Source organism: Galdieria sulphuraria (genome assembly GCF_000341285.1).
Source record: "Galdieria sulphuraria unplaced genomic scaffold scaf_71, whole genome shotgun sequence".
Lineage (NCBI taxonomy): Eukaryota > Rhodophyta > Bangiophyceae > Galdieriales > Galdieriaceae > Galdieria > Galdieria sulphuraria.
The window spans coordinates 1-17219 of NW_005178404.1; the positions used below are offsets into that span (position 1 = coordinate 1).

Consider the following 17219-nt stretch of genomic DNA (forward strand, 5'->3'; position numbering starts at 1 on the left):
TTTTTCTAATCAATGTATCAGTTGTTGATATATAAATATATATATTCTCCAAGGCTATTCATTCCATTTTAATTTAGAATTTTCTATGGACGATGATAATGATGATGATCTTCGGAAGCCTAAACCACCTTGGCGGGTTTGTTCTGAAGGTGACTNGATTATCGTTTATATTTCAGCCGACAAGANAAAATCACTCGTATNGAATCCAGATACTGTTATGGTTAACAAATACGGGAAGTTCTACGCATNAGATTNGANAGGTAAACCTCTCGGGCGAAAGTGGTATTCCAGGACGGTTGACAAAAAGGGCCGTTGTGGTTATGTATATCCGTTATGGCCTACTCCGGAACTTTGGACGAGAAGTATTTTGCAGCGAACACAACTCGTATATAGTTCGGACANAAGCTNGATTATTTACAAGATGGGGCTTGGTTGTGGTTCTTCGGNAANAGAAGCGGGTACGGGTTCAGGTTCCANGACTTTTGCACNAGCTAGCACAGTATATCCAGAGGGTCACGTGTTTAGTTTCGATTGTAAGGAAGAAAGAGTATCAGCTGNGAAAAGTGAAATGGATAAGCTCTACTTTGGTTCTTGTATCAGTTTTGACTGCCGAGATATCGTCGAAAAAGGATTTGGTGAAATACTGCCAGTCGACGCCATATTTCTTGATATTCCCGAACCTTGGCNAGNAGTCAAACATGTTGTCGACTCTTNGAAGGAGGGTGGAATGGTTGTGTTTTATTCTCCGTGTATGGAACAAGTTTTACGAACTTTGGAAGAGGNGAACTTGTTCGGACGGTNGAAACTTGNAGAAATACNGACCACTCGTTGTACACCCTATGAGACTCGACCAAGAAGAGTTTCGCAAGATGATAATCTTGNAACCTTTCTTGAAGAGCAGCTTCCACCCGTTGTCAAGGAAGAGACTCTCGAGAAGACAAGGACTAGTAAAGAATCAACTGNGANGAGTTGTGCACCTGCTTATCGTTGTTATCGTTCACACACTGCTTATCNAACTTGGGTTCAAAAATNAAATCATTCGTGAGGAGAACAAATAGCAAATGAAGGAATGAGAAGATTCGCATCTTGATAGAATTTTGGGAGACACATTCCGACGGCTTCTCCTTTTTTTTCCTGAGACATGTTGTACTGTTTCCCTTAAGAATCTTTTTGGTATCTGGCCTATTTAAAGCTAAAATTATTCACTATATTTATTGTATGTTATTTGTCTCTAGCCCAACCCATCTATAACACACGCGTTGTTGACATTTGAGACGATGAAGTTTGGAAAGAAGCTACAAGATACCGTAGAAACTGCAAACAAGGATTGGAGGCCATACTTTATTGACTATAAAGGTTTGAAAAAGTTGATATCCTCAACACTCGTAGAGCACAAGAGTAAGGAATTAAACTGCTTGAATGGCGAGCAAGTATTTCCTTCTTCGGGAGAACAGCCATGTTTGTCGGAGAATAGAGACAAAACTCGAGCATATCAAGCAACGGAAACAGAACAGGAGACAACTTTATTTGTAACATTGAAGAGGAAAAATAAGAGCGACGAGGAAAGCAAGAGCATCAAGAAGCTCAAAGTGGCCATTCGTTCTTGCCTTATCTCTTTCTTCACGGCGCTCAAGCAAGAGTTGGATAAGGTTAACGACTTTTATCTGGATAAAGAAGAAGAACTTATCATATCTCATCACATGTTGAAAGCTTATGTAGCAGAATATGTAAGTAATAGGCTATTCTTCATAGGAACCTCTCACTGATGATCTTGAAAAGGTCTCATCACCAACACTGTCAAAGAGTGATCGGAGAAGTTTGAAGCGTCAGCTTATCGACTTGCATGGAAATGCTGTTATGCTTGAAAGTTATGCTACTGTCAACTATACTGGGTTCAGAAAGATTCTCAAGAAACTAGATAAGAAGACAGGCTTCAATTTCCGAAAGAAGTATTTGGAAGTTGTTTGGGGAACGCCATTCTTTTCACTTAGCATTTTACAGAATATTGTAAAAGAAACTGAAAAGTGTCTAAATCAACTGGAGCAAATAGCGGCAAAGTGTTCCTAATTACCATCGGCTTTTGAACTTTGTGTTTTATTAATTTACTCGTAGTCTTGTTTTTGTATATAAAGTAATGAGATTTCGTAGTGCCCACGTCAATTAGTTGAGACAGAAATGTGTTGGACTCACAGAATCTTTTCAATGAGTTTTTCCAATACTTGTCTCGAAAGCCCCATAACAGAGTCTAAGGTTCCCACAATATGATCTACAAACTTGGATACCAAAGGGTTTTCCACTTGCAAACCGCCAGCACAATAATACACAGATCCTTCTTCTACTAGTTGCTGTATAACACTATCGGGAATGGGATGAAAATATACTTCTGAACGATCCAAACCACACTCTCTTTGATATGACTGGCAGTTTGTGACTACTATTGCACCAACTGTAACCGCTGGAGAACAAGAGTATCCACTGATAAATTCACGTGCTTCGTTAGCATCTTTCGGCTTTTCCAATATTCTTCCTTCATGCACAACCACTTGATCAGCTGTCACCAACAACGTAGTCTTCTGATTCTCAAACTGTGTTGTTCTTCGTGCAAGTATTGCGTCGGACTTTGCCACTGCCAGTTTTTGTACCAACTCTTCCGCAGTTTCAGCTCGAATAGACTTCTCGTCAATATTTGCAGATTCCGTTTCAAATTCGTAGCCCCATTGCTTTAAGAGAGCTTGTCTACTTGGAGAACTGGAGCCAAGTATCAAATGAAAAGACATAGCTCCGTCCAATTCACTTTTCAATCCAACCAAAATGATAAAATATTGTCATCAACATCATCATCCTCTTCCAACAATTGTCTTGCTTTAATTCTATGAAACTGGACTTTATCCGGTAGTGAAGGAATCTTATTACGACCTCGCGTTGTCACTTCATCGACCACAATCTGAAAATGTTCTTTCAACATTTGTCTAATAGCCTGTTTTCCCTTTTTGGGTACTTTCAATACATTGCTTTCTTTTATCACCCATGCCTTGATCGACTCAATTTGTATGTTTGGAAATAAAATTTGCACTTGTAAAATAAACTAAAACAAATTCTTAAAAAAAACTCCGTATAGAACTAGGATCTTACCTGATCTGACGATTTTATCAACAACTGCCGAAATAGCTCCAATGCTATCTCGTTGCGTTCCGAGTCAACTGATGGCTGAGTAGTCATGTAAAACAGATTATATAACAAACACTCCATAAAATAATGTTTCGCAGGTGCAGGCATTTCTACGCTGATTAGCTTCTCGACAAGAGACTTACCCTTCTTTTGTATATAAGCACTGTTCCATGTAATAAAACGGCATATCAAAGAAAAAATGATGGAATATAACGATACTCTCTCTGTGATGACAGGAAGTGGGTCGTGTATAGAATAATACTTTGTTGAAACGTTGCTGTATCCGATCTTCCACTCATTGCTTTCCTTTGAGAAAGAAGACTGGCATCTGGAATGTGTGATATGAATATCGCTTATCACGAGAAACAATTCCTTGGCAGTGTTATGTACGCAGGCATCTCGAATGACCTCATTGAACTCAGGTTCCTCAGAGACATTCTTCCGAACTTCTAAACCAAGAATAGCATCTAAACGTTGCTTTACATGTTCAAACAAAAGAAAGAAATGGGTATCAGCAAGACGTTCCAAAATGCTTCTCGGAACAAAACCCGAAAATAACGGCCTCAGGGCATGTTGTAGCAACAACTGCAAACCTCGAAAATCGAAATCAGAAGAACAACCAGACAAAGCATTCATAAGCCCGATATAGTTTGAAAGATTCCTTTCATACTCTCCTATTCCACGGATAATGTCACCAGCCAAATTATAGCATCTTTTTAATATATCGTTGAGCCAGAAACGAATTTCATCTCTTTCAGGATGCGGCCATACAACTCCATGTCTGCGTAACACATCGTTTGGATTCAAACCCATTTCTTCCGTAAAACCTAACAAGTGACAAGACTCTCTAGCTGAAGGATAGAGGATGTCTCCCACACCCTTACTTTCTAATAGAGAAAAAGTGGATGGGTTTCTTAATTCATGTAACGTGGTCAAAAGCATACCGAGAGGTTCAAGTAACTGGGTAAAAATATTGTAAGAGAAAGGATGATGAGATTCGGAAAATTTTGAATGCTCACGAGCTCCACGAGAGACAGAGTCTAGTAAAGATATGAGTCGTGAAAATTTCTTACGTCTTTCAACTGTTTCTCCTTCAGTTGTTTCAACAATATGTCCATTCCATATGAAAGATTCCATAAAAGCATTCCAATTTTGTATCCTTTCCAACCAAGTACTTGATCTCAATTCATTCACTGCAGAGGACAGCATTCCTTCGATGAATGTTCGTTGTTCTTGTAAATTCTGTAGTGCTGTGCTTAATACTATGATCGACTCTGCTAACAAATTTTGTTCGTTCATCGTCAAATTTCCATTTGCAACGAGACTTTGTACTTGTGAAGTAAACTCGCCAATATAGGGAACTACTTGTTTAGCAGTCTCGGGAATCTTCACTAGCTGGACAAGTATGCCACAACAATTGGTTCGACAAAGGACCAGCTGCATTGTAGCACCATGATAAGAACATGTGCCAATTTCTTCAAGTAGTCTTGATAGAAATGTCACAACATAGTTGGAAAACTTTGATGACATAAGCAGACCTGTGGAAAGACAACATTCCAAAATCTTCATGATATTAAGGAACAGAATAGGATACGTCTGCATAGAAACAGCATTCTGAAAACACAACTCATATACTCTTTCATAAAACCGGGACAAGTTTTGGTTATTGTCGAGATTTTTCAGCCTTTTCAAGCGATTAGATATAAATACGAACATGGCTTCCAACGCATCCAAAATAATCATCAAGTTTGAGTCGCATTCAAAGGGATGTTTCGTTGTTCCATAAATACAAGGAAACGTCTGAAAGTCCCATGAAAAGAATTCATCCAACCAACAGACATTAATAACATTTGGACTGGATTGGGAGTTTAGGTTTGAGGTAGCATATAATAGACGCTCGTAAAGAGATGAGAATAGAAATGTCAATAGCTTTGATGCATCTCTTTCTATAAGAAAAGATAGACAGCCCAAGATATTGTCTCTTAAAGAACGAAGAAGGTAGACATCCTCTGCTGACTGTGCATCATCATCCCGTTCCAATGAAAAGGAAAGTGTAAGTTCCTCTTGATGCACCTTGGAAGAAAATACAACAGAAATCTCGTCAAGTTTCTCCTGAAGGAGGCTACAAATAAAACGAAAAATCAAAATTCTCATGGACCAATCCCACAAATATTCAACTTTATCCGTACATGAAACACGCAAATAAGACCTAAGAAACCGAACTGCGGCTAAAGTCACCCGTGGAACAGGATGAAGAACCAATAGCATCACAAAATAGAAAAAGGTTTGCAAATTTTCATTATTCAACTGTTCAGTGATTGAATGATGTAACCGAAAGCAATCTAAAAACGCAATAAAAAAATCTCGAAGAAACTCGCTTTCATCTGGGCTCCTATCAGCTATCTGAAAAAGTTTTAGACTTTGGTCCAAACTTGAAGCTTTCAATTTCAAGCTGTTTTCAAAGAAAAAGAAACAGACGAATTTTTTTTCATCAAAATGACTGTCATCGTTGCAGTCCTCCCTTGAAAATACTAATGTAAAACATTTAAGAACGCAGTTTCTTATTCTATAGTCGGAGAGTGTAAATAAAGAAGAAAGTGTTTGGAAAATACCAGAATCCCAAATAACTTTGAGATCGCAAACCTGCAAAACAGACTCCACAAATTCCAATGCCAAAACACATATCGAAATAGCATGGTTTCCTTCTAAAGTCTGCCAATGAGATGAAACAATAGTATTTTGGCAAATCTTCAAAATATGTTCGTGACAAATCGATAGACAGAAATCGAAGACAAACATTCTAATGATCGAATAAATTCATCCCGTCGTGACAATGTCAATACTCGTATTTGTCAACACTAGGTCCTCAGATATTTGTTTCAGTATAAGAAGAACGAGCTCCATATATTGAGCATTGGACTGAGCTAAAGCAACCTGGGCAAAAGAAGAGTTCACAAAAAAATTCTATTGGATAAAGACAAGAACTTACCCAGTCATCAAAACAAGTCGGCCAATATTGTGGCCAAGTTCTTAAGGCAACAAAAGAGAACAATGAAACCATTCTATTTCTTACAAAACTTGGTATTTCTACATTATGCTGCCCTATCGAATTGACAACAAGCTGCCACAGGTTTGGCTTTATCAGCTTTTCAACCAGTTCTTTAATATCTCGCGAGCCGGGTACTGCAACCACATTGGAGAGCCATCTTTGAAAACAACTCTCAAAGAGGGTCAACAGAAAATATTCTGTAGCACTTTTCCCTTCTGATTGAGACCTGAATACTTGAAGGAAGGCAGTTGTCAATTGTTCAAAAGCGTCGGCCTGAAGGCTTTCTTTTAACTGATTTAAATACACATCTGCTTCTTTCCTTGTTTGCTCGTTTGTATTTGGATTATAAAGACAATCAAGTGCCCTCATAATAGTCTCTAAGGGAAGTTCAGAGACACTCGGGTTGGCTTGCATTCCTTACAATATTTGGCGCGCAAATTGGCTTGCGTGTATTGCCTTTTCAAACTTTGTCCAAATAACACAATAAATAACAAAAGATGGACAAAGAAAATGAATCTTGCAACATATTGAACAAAAACCCAAAATCTTCTTTATCAACGCTTTTTATGCATACTACAAACCACTCACAAAATGAACCCTAATTTCCTGCTTTTGCTAGTTCTTCTAATTCTTCTACACTCTGTTCTCCTGGGTACAACTCTCCATCAATTTCCCAAGTAGGGTAACCCTAATAATATTCAAATCAGCTGCAAAGTGAAGAATTCAAATCTTGCCTACCGGAACATCTTTCTCTCTACACAGGTTGTACTGTGAATCACGACCATTCTTTGAACATTCAACGTATTCGATCTTTTCAAAAGCTTCTTGACCAAACATCTGTTTCTGATGATAACAGTGTTCACACCAAAAAGCACCGTACATTCGAGCTTTCTTTGACTTTAATCTCTCAGCGAGTTTCTTCAAAAATTTTGTCTGGTTGGTCATAAAGAATGATAAAGATGACTTACCATCATTCTTGCATTTGAATGTGAAGTAATCGAAGGAGGATCAAAAACTTGGTTAGAAAAGGTCATAGAAGCTGTTCCAAAAGCAACAAGTGCACCTCCGGTTATACTTGCTAGTATTAACAAGACAACGAAAGAATGCCGTATCCACTTTTTCCAACCAACGCTCGAAAAATGAAGGAAGGAGCTAGTAATAAAAAGTGAACCAGATAAAAACGCAGAAAGAACACAATATGGACAAAAGGATTGTATCTGGAAAAAAAGAATATACATCAGAAAAGCACTCACGATGGTCATAGCTAATGTAAGCAACGATAAAGCTTTCTTCGAAAATGTATGTAGTTGGTTCTTGAAAGTCGAGGACTTGCGGCGACACAACAAGGGACACGCCGATAGCAGAAAGACAGCAGAATAGGCCATAAAACCAAGGAATGAGAGGGGAACTCCAAAAATACTTGCTAGTGGACTTTTGAAAACTTCTATACAACCCTGCGTGTGACACATTATTTCAGGAGTTAGAAATAACTTGCCCACTGTCAAATAAACTGTGTCGATTACGCCTATGGAGGATAGAATCATGATAGACTTCCGTAGGAAACTACTATCTTGCACTTCCTCCAAAATTTTTACAGGAATTTCACAGTTCTGGTCCGAAGAAGATTCCAACTTTTGGTCGGACGAAGAAGAGATGTCTTCCTTGGACAACAACGACATGGAAAGGAAAGCTCTAGGAAAGTTGCAACTACGATTATTTCTACAAAAAGTATGTTTAGGATGAATTTGGTTGGACCTAAAATATCCACAAAAAGGGAGTTTTCGGTTCTTATTGTTGTGATATCGACACAAACTTCCAGGACAATATATTAGAAAGGCCATAACCATTCCATCCTCTGATAATAACCGAAAAGGGTTTTGTGGATGGATGGAAGATCATCAAACGCTTGAATCTTTTTTATCAGAAGAGTCTTTGAAACGTTGTATTCAAGCTCTTACTGAAGCTGCTGAAGAAATATCTTCACTGCTAAGGAAGGGAGCTGGTTTACTTGGACTTTCTAGCGTCAACACTTTTGGTGACCAGCAGCTACAGATAGATGTTCTTGCAGACCAAGTTATAGAGAAAGCTTTGCAAAAGAGTGGTGTAGTAGAGAGTATCTGCTCAGAAGAAAGATCAAAGGAGAGGCCTTGTGGAGGGACAGGTTTTGCAGTTGCTTACGATCCTTTGGATGGCAGTAGTATAATAGGTACATTCTCTTATATTACTCTTTTGTTGAACTGAGTTGGTTCAGATACCAATTTTGCAGTTGGTACGATATTTGGAATACTCAAGGGTGGAAGCTTTATAGGACACAGGGGTCGTGAATGGACAGCTGCGGGTTGTTTTGTGTACGGTCCTCGTACTGAGTTGACTTTGGCTGTAGCAGATGAAGAATATGCTCACCAGTTTATTTGTATTCCACAGGATTCAAAGGATGCAACTGTTCTTGGCAGATGGAAGAGGAATAGAGTTTTCAAGACTATAGAGTCTGGCAAACTATTTGCTCCAGGAAACTTGCGTTCAACCGTGGATAACAGTGGATATCAAAAGCTGGTGAACTATTGGATGAGTAACAAGTATCAACTGCGATATACGGGGGGTATGGTAAGCCATGGTTTACTCTTATCCATAATCATATTGTATTTATGACTAGTTAGGTTCCCGACGTCAACCAACTGCTCATCAAAGGCAAAGGAGTTTTCTGCAATCCTGCTAGTATATCGTCTCCAGCAAAACTGCGTTTATTGTTTGAATGTATTCCTTTGGCTTTTTTAATAGAAAAGGCTGGAGGACGATCTTCAAACGGCAATATTTCGCTTCTCGATATTCCAGTAAATGAAACAGAAGAGCGTTGTCAAGTTTGTTACGGGGCAAAAGAGGAAGTAGAACGTTTTGATGCAATGGTTGGGCAAATGTTTATTTAAACTAAATAAAAAAGTATTGAAACTATGGCATCTTATGTATAGTAGCTATGTCAATGTGGTTACTTTGACATTGAGAACAAGCCAGCCTCTTGGATTCTATATAATGAGCTATACACAGTTCAACTGAAACTTTATTAGGAATCAACTACTGGAAATGGGGACTCCATTCAATGATGAAAATACTGTTGAAGAAGAGTTTTGACTCGTTCAATACAAAAAGCAACTTGTTCTTGTACTCCCCTGTCCGTCTGATATCTAATATTACAAATGTACTTAGATACTTTATTCACAAACGTTGGGCTCCTACCTATAGAACACTATTACTGAGGTTACCAAACCTGTTAGTTCGAGTGCCTCAGGTAATAAGGGAATCACTGCAATGACTCTTAATACAATCCAAATAGCAACTATCAAGGTTACCAACTTTTTCTGGAACCTTTGATGGTTCACTTCGTTCTTGGAAAGATAGTTTAGTAGCTGGGTAGATACCAACCATAAAGCTTCAAAACTGTTCACCACCACTTGTGAAACGACTGGCACTAGGAAATCCATCTTTGTACTCTCGTTTTCCACAAATATATGCCTTTCATTACACTGTTGTGAATGGTTTGTCTGTTCTTCTATGACTTCACGCTTTACAACTCGTGGCTTAATTCGTACAACGTATTTATTAGAAGAATCTTGAACAAACTCCAAGTTTCTTCTTTGCTTACAATTTATAGTTTGTGTAAAATAATAACGAATTCTATATCTTCTGCTTTTACCACTTTTCAAAACAGAAGTGTGTAACAAGCGATGATAGAACAAGTAAGCCATTCTTAGGAAAATTGAAATTCAAAAATTTTCAAATGAGAAACGCTCATTTCCAATCGGGCAAATCGACAGTCTCAACCAATTGCGGATATTTTCGATGGCCTTGGCTATTTCAACGATATCGCACTAGTTTCTAAACAGAACGGTTCTAGAAAGTTGTATTGTCATGTTTACATGAGATATTTTACGTGCAACTTTCATTTTCTTACTAAAATATCCTTTGTAAAGATAATTCAAACGACACAAGTATCTTTGATTTACTGGAAGCACAAGAACAATGAACAAAACAAGTATTACAAATTAGGTAACTTTTGTAACAAAGATGATTGACATCTCAAATGATTGCTATGTTCAACCCACTTACTCACTGCCAAACCACTTTCTAAGTAAACTATTCCAGTACAACCTTCGCAAACCTAAGACCACATCAATCAGTAGTGATCGGATGCTGTACAAAGGAAGTCCCCAAAATATGCTTCTTAATAGTTCCAATGTTCCTTGTTGTTGATACAACAAAAATAGAGAGTCCCAAGTCCTCTTCCAAAATGCGGAACTCAACTCTCTGTGAATAATTGGGTCTGTATTCCAGATATCTATCTCAGTGATACGATAAAGGTAATGAGCTCTGCAGAAACGAGGATTCGTCCGCTGATTCAGTAAACAACTCGTAAAACTAAAAGTAGAATTACTTATAGCCAAAACATCACACATAGTCAAAATATACCAGTCTGGAAAGAAATCCGCTTCAACACTTGCATATGTCCTTGGCATATGAATACCAAGAGAATGGCACGTCTTTGGTTGGTACTGCCAAAAGTATTTTTCTACCTGATTAATTTCATCTGAAGCGACAAAAAGAACAGGATTCTTCAACTGCGGCCATATGTGTTCTAACCATTCTAAATACCAAGAAACAGGAGCACAATACGCAAAGGAACTCGCTGTAATATCTTTGTAATCACCCAAACGAATATGAATACCAACTAAAGTGACTGAGCCATCCAAAGGACATAGCTTCTTGCTTATTTCCATATCTAAATATTCTTTCAAGTCGGGATTCACTCGAAATAGAGAATATATATAGGAACGAAAAGGTCTATAATAACTCGTATGCCATTGAAACCAACCCCATATATCAACATTAACCAAGTCCTTCTTGGTATCTTTTTCAAGCACATTCGGCTCTATTTCCACAATATGTTTCTCAGTACTGGTTGACTTTATGTATTCCGTCAATTTGTCTGTTAAAATAGAATTGGCTTTCATATGCGAACTCTCTACTGCGAGAGGAAGTTTTACTGAGATTCGATCGTCCTTCAAAGCGAAAAGTGACTCCCCAATCCATGGAGGAGTTTGTACAGAGGTGTGATGTACCAACGCACAGCACTTGAGAAACATATACTGAAACAGTTGGTTGCCAAAACGTCCCAATTCACCCAAGCAAGACATCGTCAGAAGAGGAGGTCCACAATATGAATGAACGCCTGAATACGAGTCAGAATATCCTACAAAATGAAGACTTCCTAATTCAAAAATTCTACCAAGAGAAATTTCTGTCTTCTTGTTATATTGGAAGCCTTGTTTTTCCAGGGAACTCGAATGGTGGTATGAAGCTTCAACGTCGCCTCCGACACAACTGGAAATCTTATCGTTGCTAGATGCTGTGACTACAAAAGGGCTCAAGCAGTCATCTTCCCAAAGTATACTACGACCAAAGCCTGAATTGGTCCAAGTGGATGAAGTAGGTAGAGATACATTTCGCTTCCAATCAGGTGGGAAACAACCATAATATTCTGAGACAGAATTCTGGAAATGTTCCCTCGCATGCTGTGTTGACTCTGCGCCAGTATTCAATTTCTCAATTGCAAAAGGACTAAAGTCAAAACACTGAGTCAAGTAACGACAACAGTGAAAGCACAGTTCCGGCAACGTTACAGCCCAACCAAATATTCTCTTCCACAGTTGATGAAATTCATTATTGTTCAAGACACTCTTTCCTTGTTGCTGCTTCGAAATGGCCCAGTCCCGTTCGCTTCTACCGTCTCCAAAACTTAGCGGTTGCAACATTTCGTATTTGACTCTACAAAGCTTTCTGAAACAATCCACTAAAAGGCACGAGTTCCACCCAAAACGTAACTGTGTTGAAAGAAAACTTGACCTCTTTGTTTCCTCATTGGCAAAAAATTATAGCACAAAAAGATGACTTTTCCGCCGACAGAATTCCAACTCTACAATTTGCAATTTATGGCAAAAATTTTTCAAGACCGTCTGAAAGCTTCATCACTTTAAGAGTTGATGAAAAACTACTTATGAAAAAAAGTGATAAAAATAGCAGAGAGGTTGTAACGAACGGATAGAACATGGAGTTGGATTGATTGCATTGCTTCTTTTTGCCTTGGGAGCAAGTGTATTATATTAGAGGAGATGGAGCAAAATTTGATTCTTTAAGTGTCGTGAACGTTGACAGAGTCTCATTTCATTCTGTGACGAAAATCTTCAGAAATGAAGTACTCGAAAACATGATGTGCCAATTTTCACAAAACGAGATTGATTCGTTTCATTTAGCTCCACCACCGCTCACTCAAAAGCCCATTGGCAACAAACAATTCACATCCAGAGGACCAAATTTACAGCTACACAGGCTGGAACACGGAACAGTAGAGAGCAAATTTGAAGGTTTATTTAGAAGAAGGTTAACTTTGATGTAATTTGTTCGCAGCAACAATACATATTTAGGTTTCTTGCTCAGAATTGTCTCTTAGCAGCAGATTTTGAGTGTAAGACACTCTCAAATTTCTACGATGTCTTCCAAGAGCTGTTGTATTTCAGACGTTTCTTCTCGAAGAAAACCAGATTTCTAAACTTGAAACTCCCCATTGATGCAACAAGAGCTGGCTTTCACAATTGTAGTCGGCTTTGTAAATTGACCCAAAACATCTACACAGATAGTAGTGTATTATTTACCTTTTGAGCATTCTAAAATATATGAGGAGATTTGTGTCACAACTATTGGGTTTCCGCCTATCGAATACTCGTGGTTTTAGGAATTTGAAGCCAACGATATTCCTCATTTTCAAAGATTGTTGCGAGTTTTAAACGACACTGCATTTAGCTTTTCAGTATATAGAAGATGAATTCTTAGTTTCTTCAAGCAAAGTAAACCTGCCTTGTGAATTTCTTCTTCAACTTGGAAGATTAACTTCTCTTTTGGTGAGTTGCATTTTTATGTTGGCCGAAGAACTTTGCAAACTTGTCAGAGCATTACACAAGTTAAATATTGTATCGATTCATTGAACTCTGCAAACTGAAATATTTATTGAAAACGTGTCTGAGATAAACCATTATTGTCATAAGAACGAAATGGAACTAGTTATGAAGTTTAGTTGTTTGCTGTTCATTTTAACCAGAAGCGGTAGAATTTCATTTGAATCCATTTTGACCAAGCAATCGACAAACTTTGGATATTTCAAATCCAAATATAAGTCCAAATATGATGAAATCTATCATTCTACAATAAAATAGCACGGCAGAATCTCCTTGAGAATGGCTTTTTTCATGTCAAACTCTTCCATGAATCAGTGAGAGAGAGAGAAGTGTGCAGTAGTCTATTTCAAACAATGACATCGAAATTGATGGTCCCAAATGTATGGCTTGCGCTTTGATAAAGGATGAAGCAAGCACTAACTTGTAAGACATGGCAACAGTGGCATCGGTGATAATGGTGCAAAATATTTGATGGGCAACAGAGAAAGGAGGACTCCGATAGATCTTAATGTTAATAAAGATAGCATCATCACGAAGGGCGTGTGAGTCACTCTCGGGGAGTTAGAGTTTGAAGACTCTTTATACTGGTACCTGCAGTATTAGCCAAGCAGAGCGAAATCTTCTAGCGTTATAATTCGAGGCAGTGTGCATTCTTGAATGCTGTATATTGGGTGGGAGATTAATAACAATGATGATATCGGTGCCTAGCCTTTGTGCTATGCATTCAAAGAAAATTACGCCCCAACTAAACTGCATATTGACAAAAATAATATAGGGAAGAAAGTAATCAAGGACCCCGTTGAGGCACTGCGTATAATTCACATTTTAACAAGTCTAAATGTTTGTAGATGACAGTGACGTCAATTACCTATTTGCATGAGTAATTACAACGAAATTATACCTTAAATACTTTGGGTATTAGTAATGATGATATAGAGTCAGAGGGCCTCAGATACTAAGTGAAGCATAATATTGTATGGCATATTCACTTTTTCAGATGTCAGTGGCTATGATATTGATGACATAGGTTTGAGTCGTTTGTGTTATGCTTTGAGGAGATATCACTCTCTTACCAATCTTCCTGTTGACCTAAATAGCATTCATAAAGAAAATAGAATAATCCTTTGGTATGATTACGCCGGTGAGATTCTTAGCTTCAAAGAAGAGAATTTCCAACGACATGTAAATTCGACCAATGGTCCACCTTATTCTTCTCCCGACACTTACAGTATTATCCTTGCTGTACTTGAAAAGAAAACATGGGAATACATATGTAGTTCGGATCAACGCCTTGTAGAGTTCATCAATCTTGGGTTTGAATGAGGATGTGTTTTTTGTTCATCCTTTTTTTCCCTGTTGAAGTCTTGAAGTGCTATCTGCAATTGTATCCTCAGTCTCGGCTGCTTATTCATTTTGCAAAACAATGAATTTCTTCATGTCAAACGATTCCAGACTAGTAAATGTCAGAGAAGAATATGGTTGTTTGTCTCAGTTCTGGGTCATATTAGCTGTGGCATTTGTTATGACATTTGCGTTTCCTCGTATTGTTCAACCTGGGAATTTGTATTCTGCAAAGACAGTATTGAGAGATAACTTCAAATGAATCGTCTTCTTTGTGGATAAGAATGTGTTGACTGGAATTTTTCAGTATTTTCGCAGCGCTCTATACTGCTATTAGTTCTGAAATGTCTGATTGGATGGATGTGATTATGTAGAATATGAGAAAATTACAAGAATGATTGTACTGGTCATTTGCTATGTGCACTACTCGTCGAAATCGGATGGCAAAGCAGGAGTTTATAAGAAAGCTTTCATAAAATTGTCTTTGCTACCTAACCAGTTGTGACTACTTCCACATTCTATTTTTCTCAAGCTGATTACCATTCATGTATTAATGAATGTGCCCTTGCTCTTGAGAAATATGCGACTCGTATGTTTCTGACTTGGCACTCAGAGATGAAGAAAGAGTTGTAAAAAAATGTTTGTTCTATGAATTTGATTAGGAAAATATATCGAAGGAGGTCATTTAAGAAGGCATCAGAAGGATGGAGTGACTACAAGAAAACGTAATGGATCAGAGGAACCAACAGGTGAGCAAGTAGTAGCAGCTGTTTGCAAGAAATTGATTGTATAAAACTCTTTGGATATGACAACTATAAGGAACACTTGGAAATTTTTCATGTATTTCTCTAGTTTAAGAATACTTTAAAATTTCTGTTGAATGCTGTCCTGAAAACTTCTCGCTTCATCTTGACTATCAATAACTGCTTTTACTTTTTACGAAAAATAGTATCTGTATGGATCGAATCCGACGGTTGTTCTCTGAGCTGAAAAACAAGCTGTCTTGAAGATAAAAAATTCAACTGTTTCTCTAAAGGGGCTTCCTTGGGATTGATATTAGGCACTAGGTATAAATAGACCTATGAATAAACCCATTTTGCAAGCACAAACGTTAAGTTTCCATAGTTTAAAATGGCACTTATTCCAAGAATCAATCTAGACTAGAAGGAAGGGGCGTTGAAATCTTGGAGATTCTGTACGACGACGATGCATTTTGCCGATCTTTAGTAGAATGAAACCTTCTTGCTTTGCCGTTCCCGTTTCAAGTGTGGTCTCAACGAGAGCTTTTTGGATTCCACAAGGCTTAGTCAGGTGTTCACAGCACCTTTATACAAATCGTGCGGTTCGTTTTGGAACTTTTATTTCTCAGCGTCGCCTTTTGCAACAAACCTTTTCAACTTGGAAGTGCTCGGCCTTATCCGAAACCGAGACTTCGATTCCTTCTAAAGCACCACCTGTACAACCTGTAGTTGTTGTTACTGGATCTTCAAAGGGAATTGGCCGTGCGATAGCATTAGAGTTTGCAAAGGCTGGGTGCAAGGTTGTTGTCAACTATTCTAGATCGGTTTCTGCCGCAGAGTTAGTAGTCTCTGAAATTATAGAAACCGGTGCAGAATCTTTTGCTATAAAGGCAGACGTTAGTTCAACTGTGGAAGTAGAATCAATGTTCCAACAAGTTTTTGAACGTTATAAAGGAATAGATGTATTGGTCAACAACGCAGGTGTCACGCAAGATGGACTTTCGTTACGTATGTCCCTTGAGCAGTGGAAAGCAGTCATTGATCTCAATCTAACAGGCACTTTTCTCTGCTGTCAAAATGCTTCAAAATATATGTTGAAACAACGCAAGGGAAGGATAATTAATATGGCTTCGGTAGTAGGAGAAATAGGAAATGCTGGGCAGGTAAACTATGCTGCGTCCAAAGCTGGAGTCATTGGCCTAACGAGAACTCTTGCGAAAGAGTTTGCTCCACGAGGTGTACTAGTGAATGCAGTTGCTCCTGGATTCATAGTTTCAGACATGACTAAGGAGCTAGATCAAGATAAAATCAAACAGTCAGTTCCTTTGGGGAGACTTGGGACTGCAGAAGAAGTTGCTGGACTAGTTGCATTTCTTGCTTTACATCCATCTGCTGCTTATATTACTGGACATGTTTTTAATATTGACGGAGGGATAGCTATTGGTTCATCTTAGACTGGGCGATGTTCATTTGAGTGGCTTTTTCATCCAATAAAGAATTTTTTATGGAATGAAAGAAGAAAGTATCAAATATATTCCGACAAGATAGAGCCAAGTGCAACAGAAGAAAGGACTTGAGGGGAGAAACTTGGATCATAGACTAGTAGAAAATTTTCATTGGTGTCTAAAAGTAATATTCATGAGAAATATTAGGCGAACAGGTTTTTCTTAAAGTATAATGAATAATAGAAAATAGACAATGACTATTGTACGCTCACGAATATAATCAAGTTAAGATTCTTGAATTCTAAAGTTATGTTGGACAAGTTATCCACAACAGTTGGAGAGTTTACGGGTGATACGGATTATGTTGCTGCCTTAGTTATTTTTCTTTGTACTTTAGTACTTGTAATATGGCAACCTGGAGGTCTTGGAATAGGATTCAGCTCTTTGGGTGGTGCCCTGGTAGCGTTGTTTACGG

The 17219-nt window shown here is 38.2% G+C and overlaps 8 protein-coding genes across 8 annotated transcripts; 4 read left to right on the top strand and 4 right to left on the bottom strand.

Moving 5' to 3' along the window:
- Window positions 1-77: 77 nt before the first annotated feature.
- Gasu_60780 (tRNA (adenine-N1-)-methyltransferase) lies at window positions 78-1231 on the top strand (the record flags this gene model as incomplete). The annotated part of the gene is made up of 1 exon (XM_005702737.1): window positions 78-1231. A coding segment is annotated over one exon (968 nt), but the record flags the coding sequence as incomplete, so codon positions are not given.
- Window positions 1232-1250: 19 nt separating this feature from the next.
- Window positions 1251-2146, top strand: Gasu_60790 (SPX (SYG1/Pho81/XPR1) domain-containing protein). The gene is made up of 2 exons (XM_005702738.1): window positions 1251-1727; window positions 1780-2146. The coding sequence occupies exons 1-2, from the start codon at window positions 1278-1280 to the stop codon at window positions 2065-2067; spliced, it is 738 nt and encodes a 245-aa protein (XP_005702795.1). The 5' UTR covers window positions 1251-1277; the 3' UTR covers window positions 2068-2146.
- A 9-nt stretch (window positions 2147-2155) lies between these two features.
- On the bottom strand, window positions 2156-6730 carry Gasu_60800 (septum formation protein / Maf family protein). Its single transcript, XM_005702739.1, has 4 exons — window positions 6158-6730; window positions 3133-5880; window positions 2853-3085; window positions 2156-2793 (listed from the first exon to the last, which is right to left on the bottom strand). The coding sequence occupies exons 1-4, from the start codon at window positions 6629-6631 to the stop codon at window positions 2187-2189; spliced, it is 4062 nt and encodes a 1353-aa protein (XP_005702796.1). The 5' UTR covers window positions 6632-6730; the 3' UTR covers window positions 2156-2186.
- Window positions 6731-6735: 5 nt separating this feature from the next.
- Gasu_60810 (uncharacterized protein) lies at window positions 6736-8060 on the bottom strand. The gene is made up of 3 exons (XM_005702740.1): window positions 7186-8060; window positions 6956-7135; window positions 6736-6905 (listed from the first exon to the last, which is right to left on the bottom strand). The coding sequence occupies exons 1-3, from the start codon at window positions 8056-8058 to the stop codon at window positions 6816-6818; spliced, it is 1143 nt and encodes a 380-aa protein (XP_005702797.1). The 5' UTR covers window positions 8059-8060; the 3' UTR covers window positions 6736-6815.
- Window positions 8061-8080: 20 nt separating this feature from the next.
- Window positions 8081-9166, top strand: Gasu_60820 (sedoheptulose-1,7-bisphosphatase, chloroplast). The gene is made up of 3 exons (XM_005702741.1): window positions 8081-8423; window positions 8469-8821; window positions 8875-9166. The coding sequence occupies exons 1-3, from the start codon at window positions 8105-8107 to the stop codon at window positions 9139-9141; spliced, it is 939 nt and encodes a 312-aa protein (XP_005702798.1). The 5' UTR covers window positions 8081-8104; the 3' UTR covers window positions 9142-9166.
- Window positions 9167-9205: 39 nt separating this feature from the next.
- Gasu_60830 (uncharacterized protein) lies at window positions 9206-10070 on the bottom strand. Its single transcript, XM_005702742.1, has 2 exons — window positions 9449-10070; window positions 9206-9396 (listed from the first exon to the last, which is right to left on the bottom strand). Exons 1-2 carry the CDS (start codon window positions 9955-9957, stop codon window positions 9309-9311), a joined length of 597 nt encoding a protein of 198 aa, XP_005702799.1. The 5' UTR covers window positions 9958-10070; the 3' UTR covers window positions 9206-9308.
- Window positions 10071-10140: 70 nt separating this feature from the next.
- Window positions 10141-12040, bottom strand: Gasu_60840 (uncharacterized protein). The gene has a single exon (XM_005702743.1). The coding sequence runs from the start codon at window positions 12019-12021 to the stop codon at window positions 10315-10317; it is 1707 nt and encodes a 568-aa protein (XP_005702800.1). The 5' UTR covers window positions 12022-12040; the 3' UTR covers window positions 10141-10314.
- Window positions 12041-15700: 3660 nt separating this feature from the next.
- Window positions 15701-16836, top strand: Gasu_60850 (3-oxoacyl-[acyl-carrier-protein] reductase). Its single transcript, XM_005702744.1, has one exon. The coding sequence runs from the start codon at window positions 15791-15793 to the stop codon at window positions 16751-16753; it is 963 nt and encodes a 320-aa protein (XP_005702801.1). The 5' UTR covers window positions 15701-15790; the 3' UTR covers window positions 16754-16836.
- Window positions 16837-17219: the final 383 nt, after the last annotated feature.

Coding starts and splice junctions, on each gene's coding strand:
- Gasu_60790 (XM_005702738.1), top strand. CDS start 1,278: ATGAAGTTTGGAAAGAAGCTACAAGATACCGTAGAAACTGCAAACAAG. Junction 1,728..1,779: donor AAGCTTATGTAGCAGAATAT/GTAAGTAATAGG, acceptor GATCTTGAAAAG/GTCTCATCACCAACACTGTC.
- Gasu_60800 (XM_005702739.1), bottom strand. CDS start 6,631: ATGCAAGCCAACCCGAGTGTCTCTGAACTTCCCTTAGAGACTATTATG. Junction 5,881..6,157: donor CGACTTGTTTTGATGACTGG/GTAAGTTCTTGT, acceptor TCTCATTGGCAG/ACTTTAGAAGGAAACCATGC. Junction 3,086..3,132: donor TGATAAAATCGTCAGATCAG/GTAAGATCCTAG, acceptor AATTTGTTTTAG/TTTATTTTACAAGTGCAAAT.
- Gasu_60810 (XM_005702740.1), bottom strand. CDS start 8,058: ATGGCCTTTCTAATATATTGTCCTGGAAGTTTGTGTCGATATCACAAC. Junction 7,136..7,185: donor ATTCAAATGCAAGAATGATG/GTAAGTCATCTT, acceptor AAATTTTTGAAG/AAACTCGCTGAGAGATTAAA. Junction 6,906..6,955: donor GTAGAGAGAAAGATGTTCCG/GTAGGCAAGATT, acceptor GAATATTATTAG/GGTTACCCTACTTGGGAAAT.
- Gasu_60820 (XM_005702741.1), top strand. CDS start 8,105: ATGGAAGATCATCAAACGCTTGAATCTTTTTTATCAGAAGAGTCTTTG. Junction 8,424..8,468: donor GGATGGCAGTAGTATAATAG/GTACATTCTCTT, acceptor GAGTTGGTTCAG/ATACCAATTTTGCAGTTGGT. Junction 8,822..8,874: donor TGCGATATACGGGGGGTATG/GTAAGCCATGGT, acceptor ATGACTAGTTAG/GTTCCCGACGTCAACCAACT.
- Gasu_60830 (XM_005702742.1), bottom strand. CDS start 9,957: ATGGCTTACTTGTTCTATCATCGCTTGTTACACACTTCTGTTTTGAAA. Junction 9,397..9,448: donor TCAGTAATAGTGTTCTATAG/GTAGGAGCCCAA, acceptor TTGTAATATTAG/ATATCAGACGGACAGGGGAG.
- Gasu_60840 (XM_005702743.1), bottom strand. CDS start 12,021: ATGTTGCAACCGCTAAGTTTTGGAGACGGTAGAAGCGAACGGGACTGG.
- Gasu_60850 (XM_005702744.1), top strand. CDS start 15,791: ATGAAACCTTCTTGCTTTGCCGTTCCCGTTTCAAGTGTGGTCTCAACG.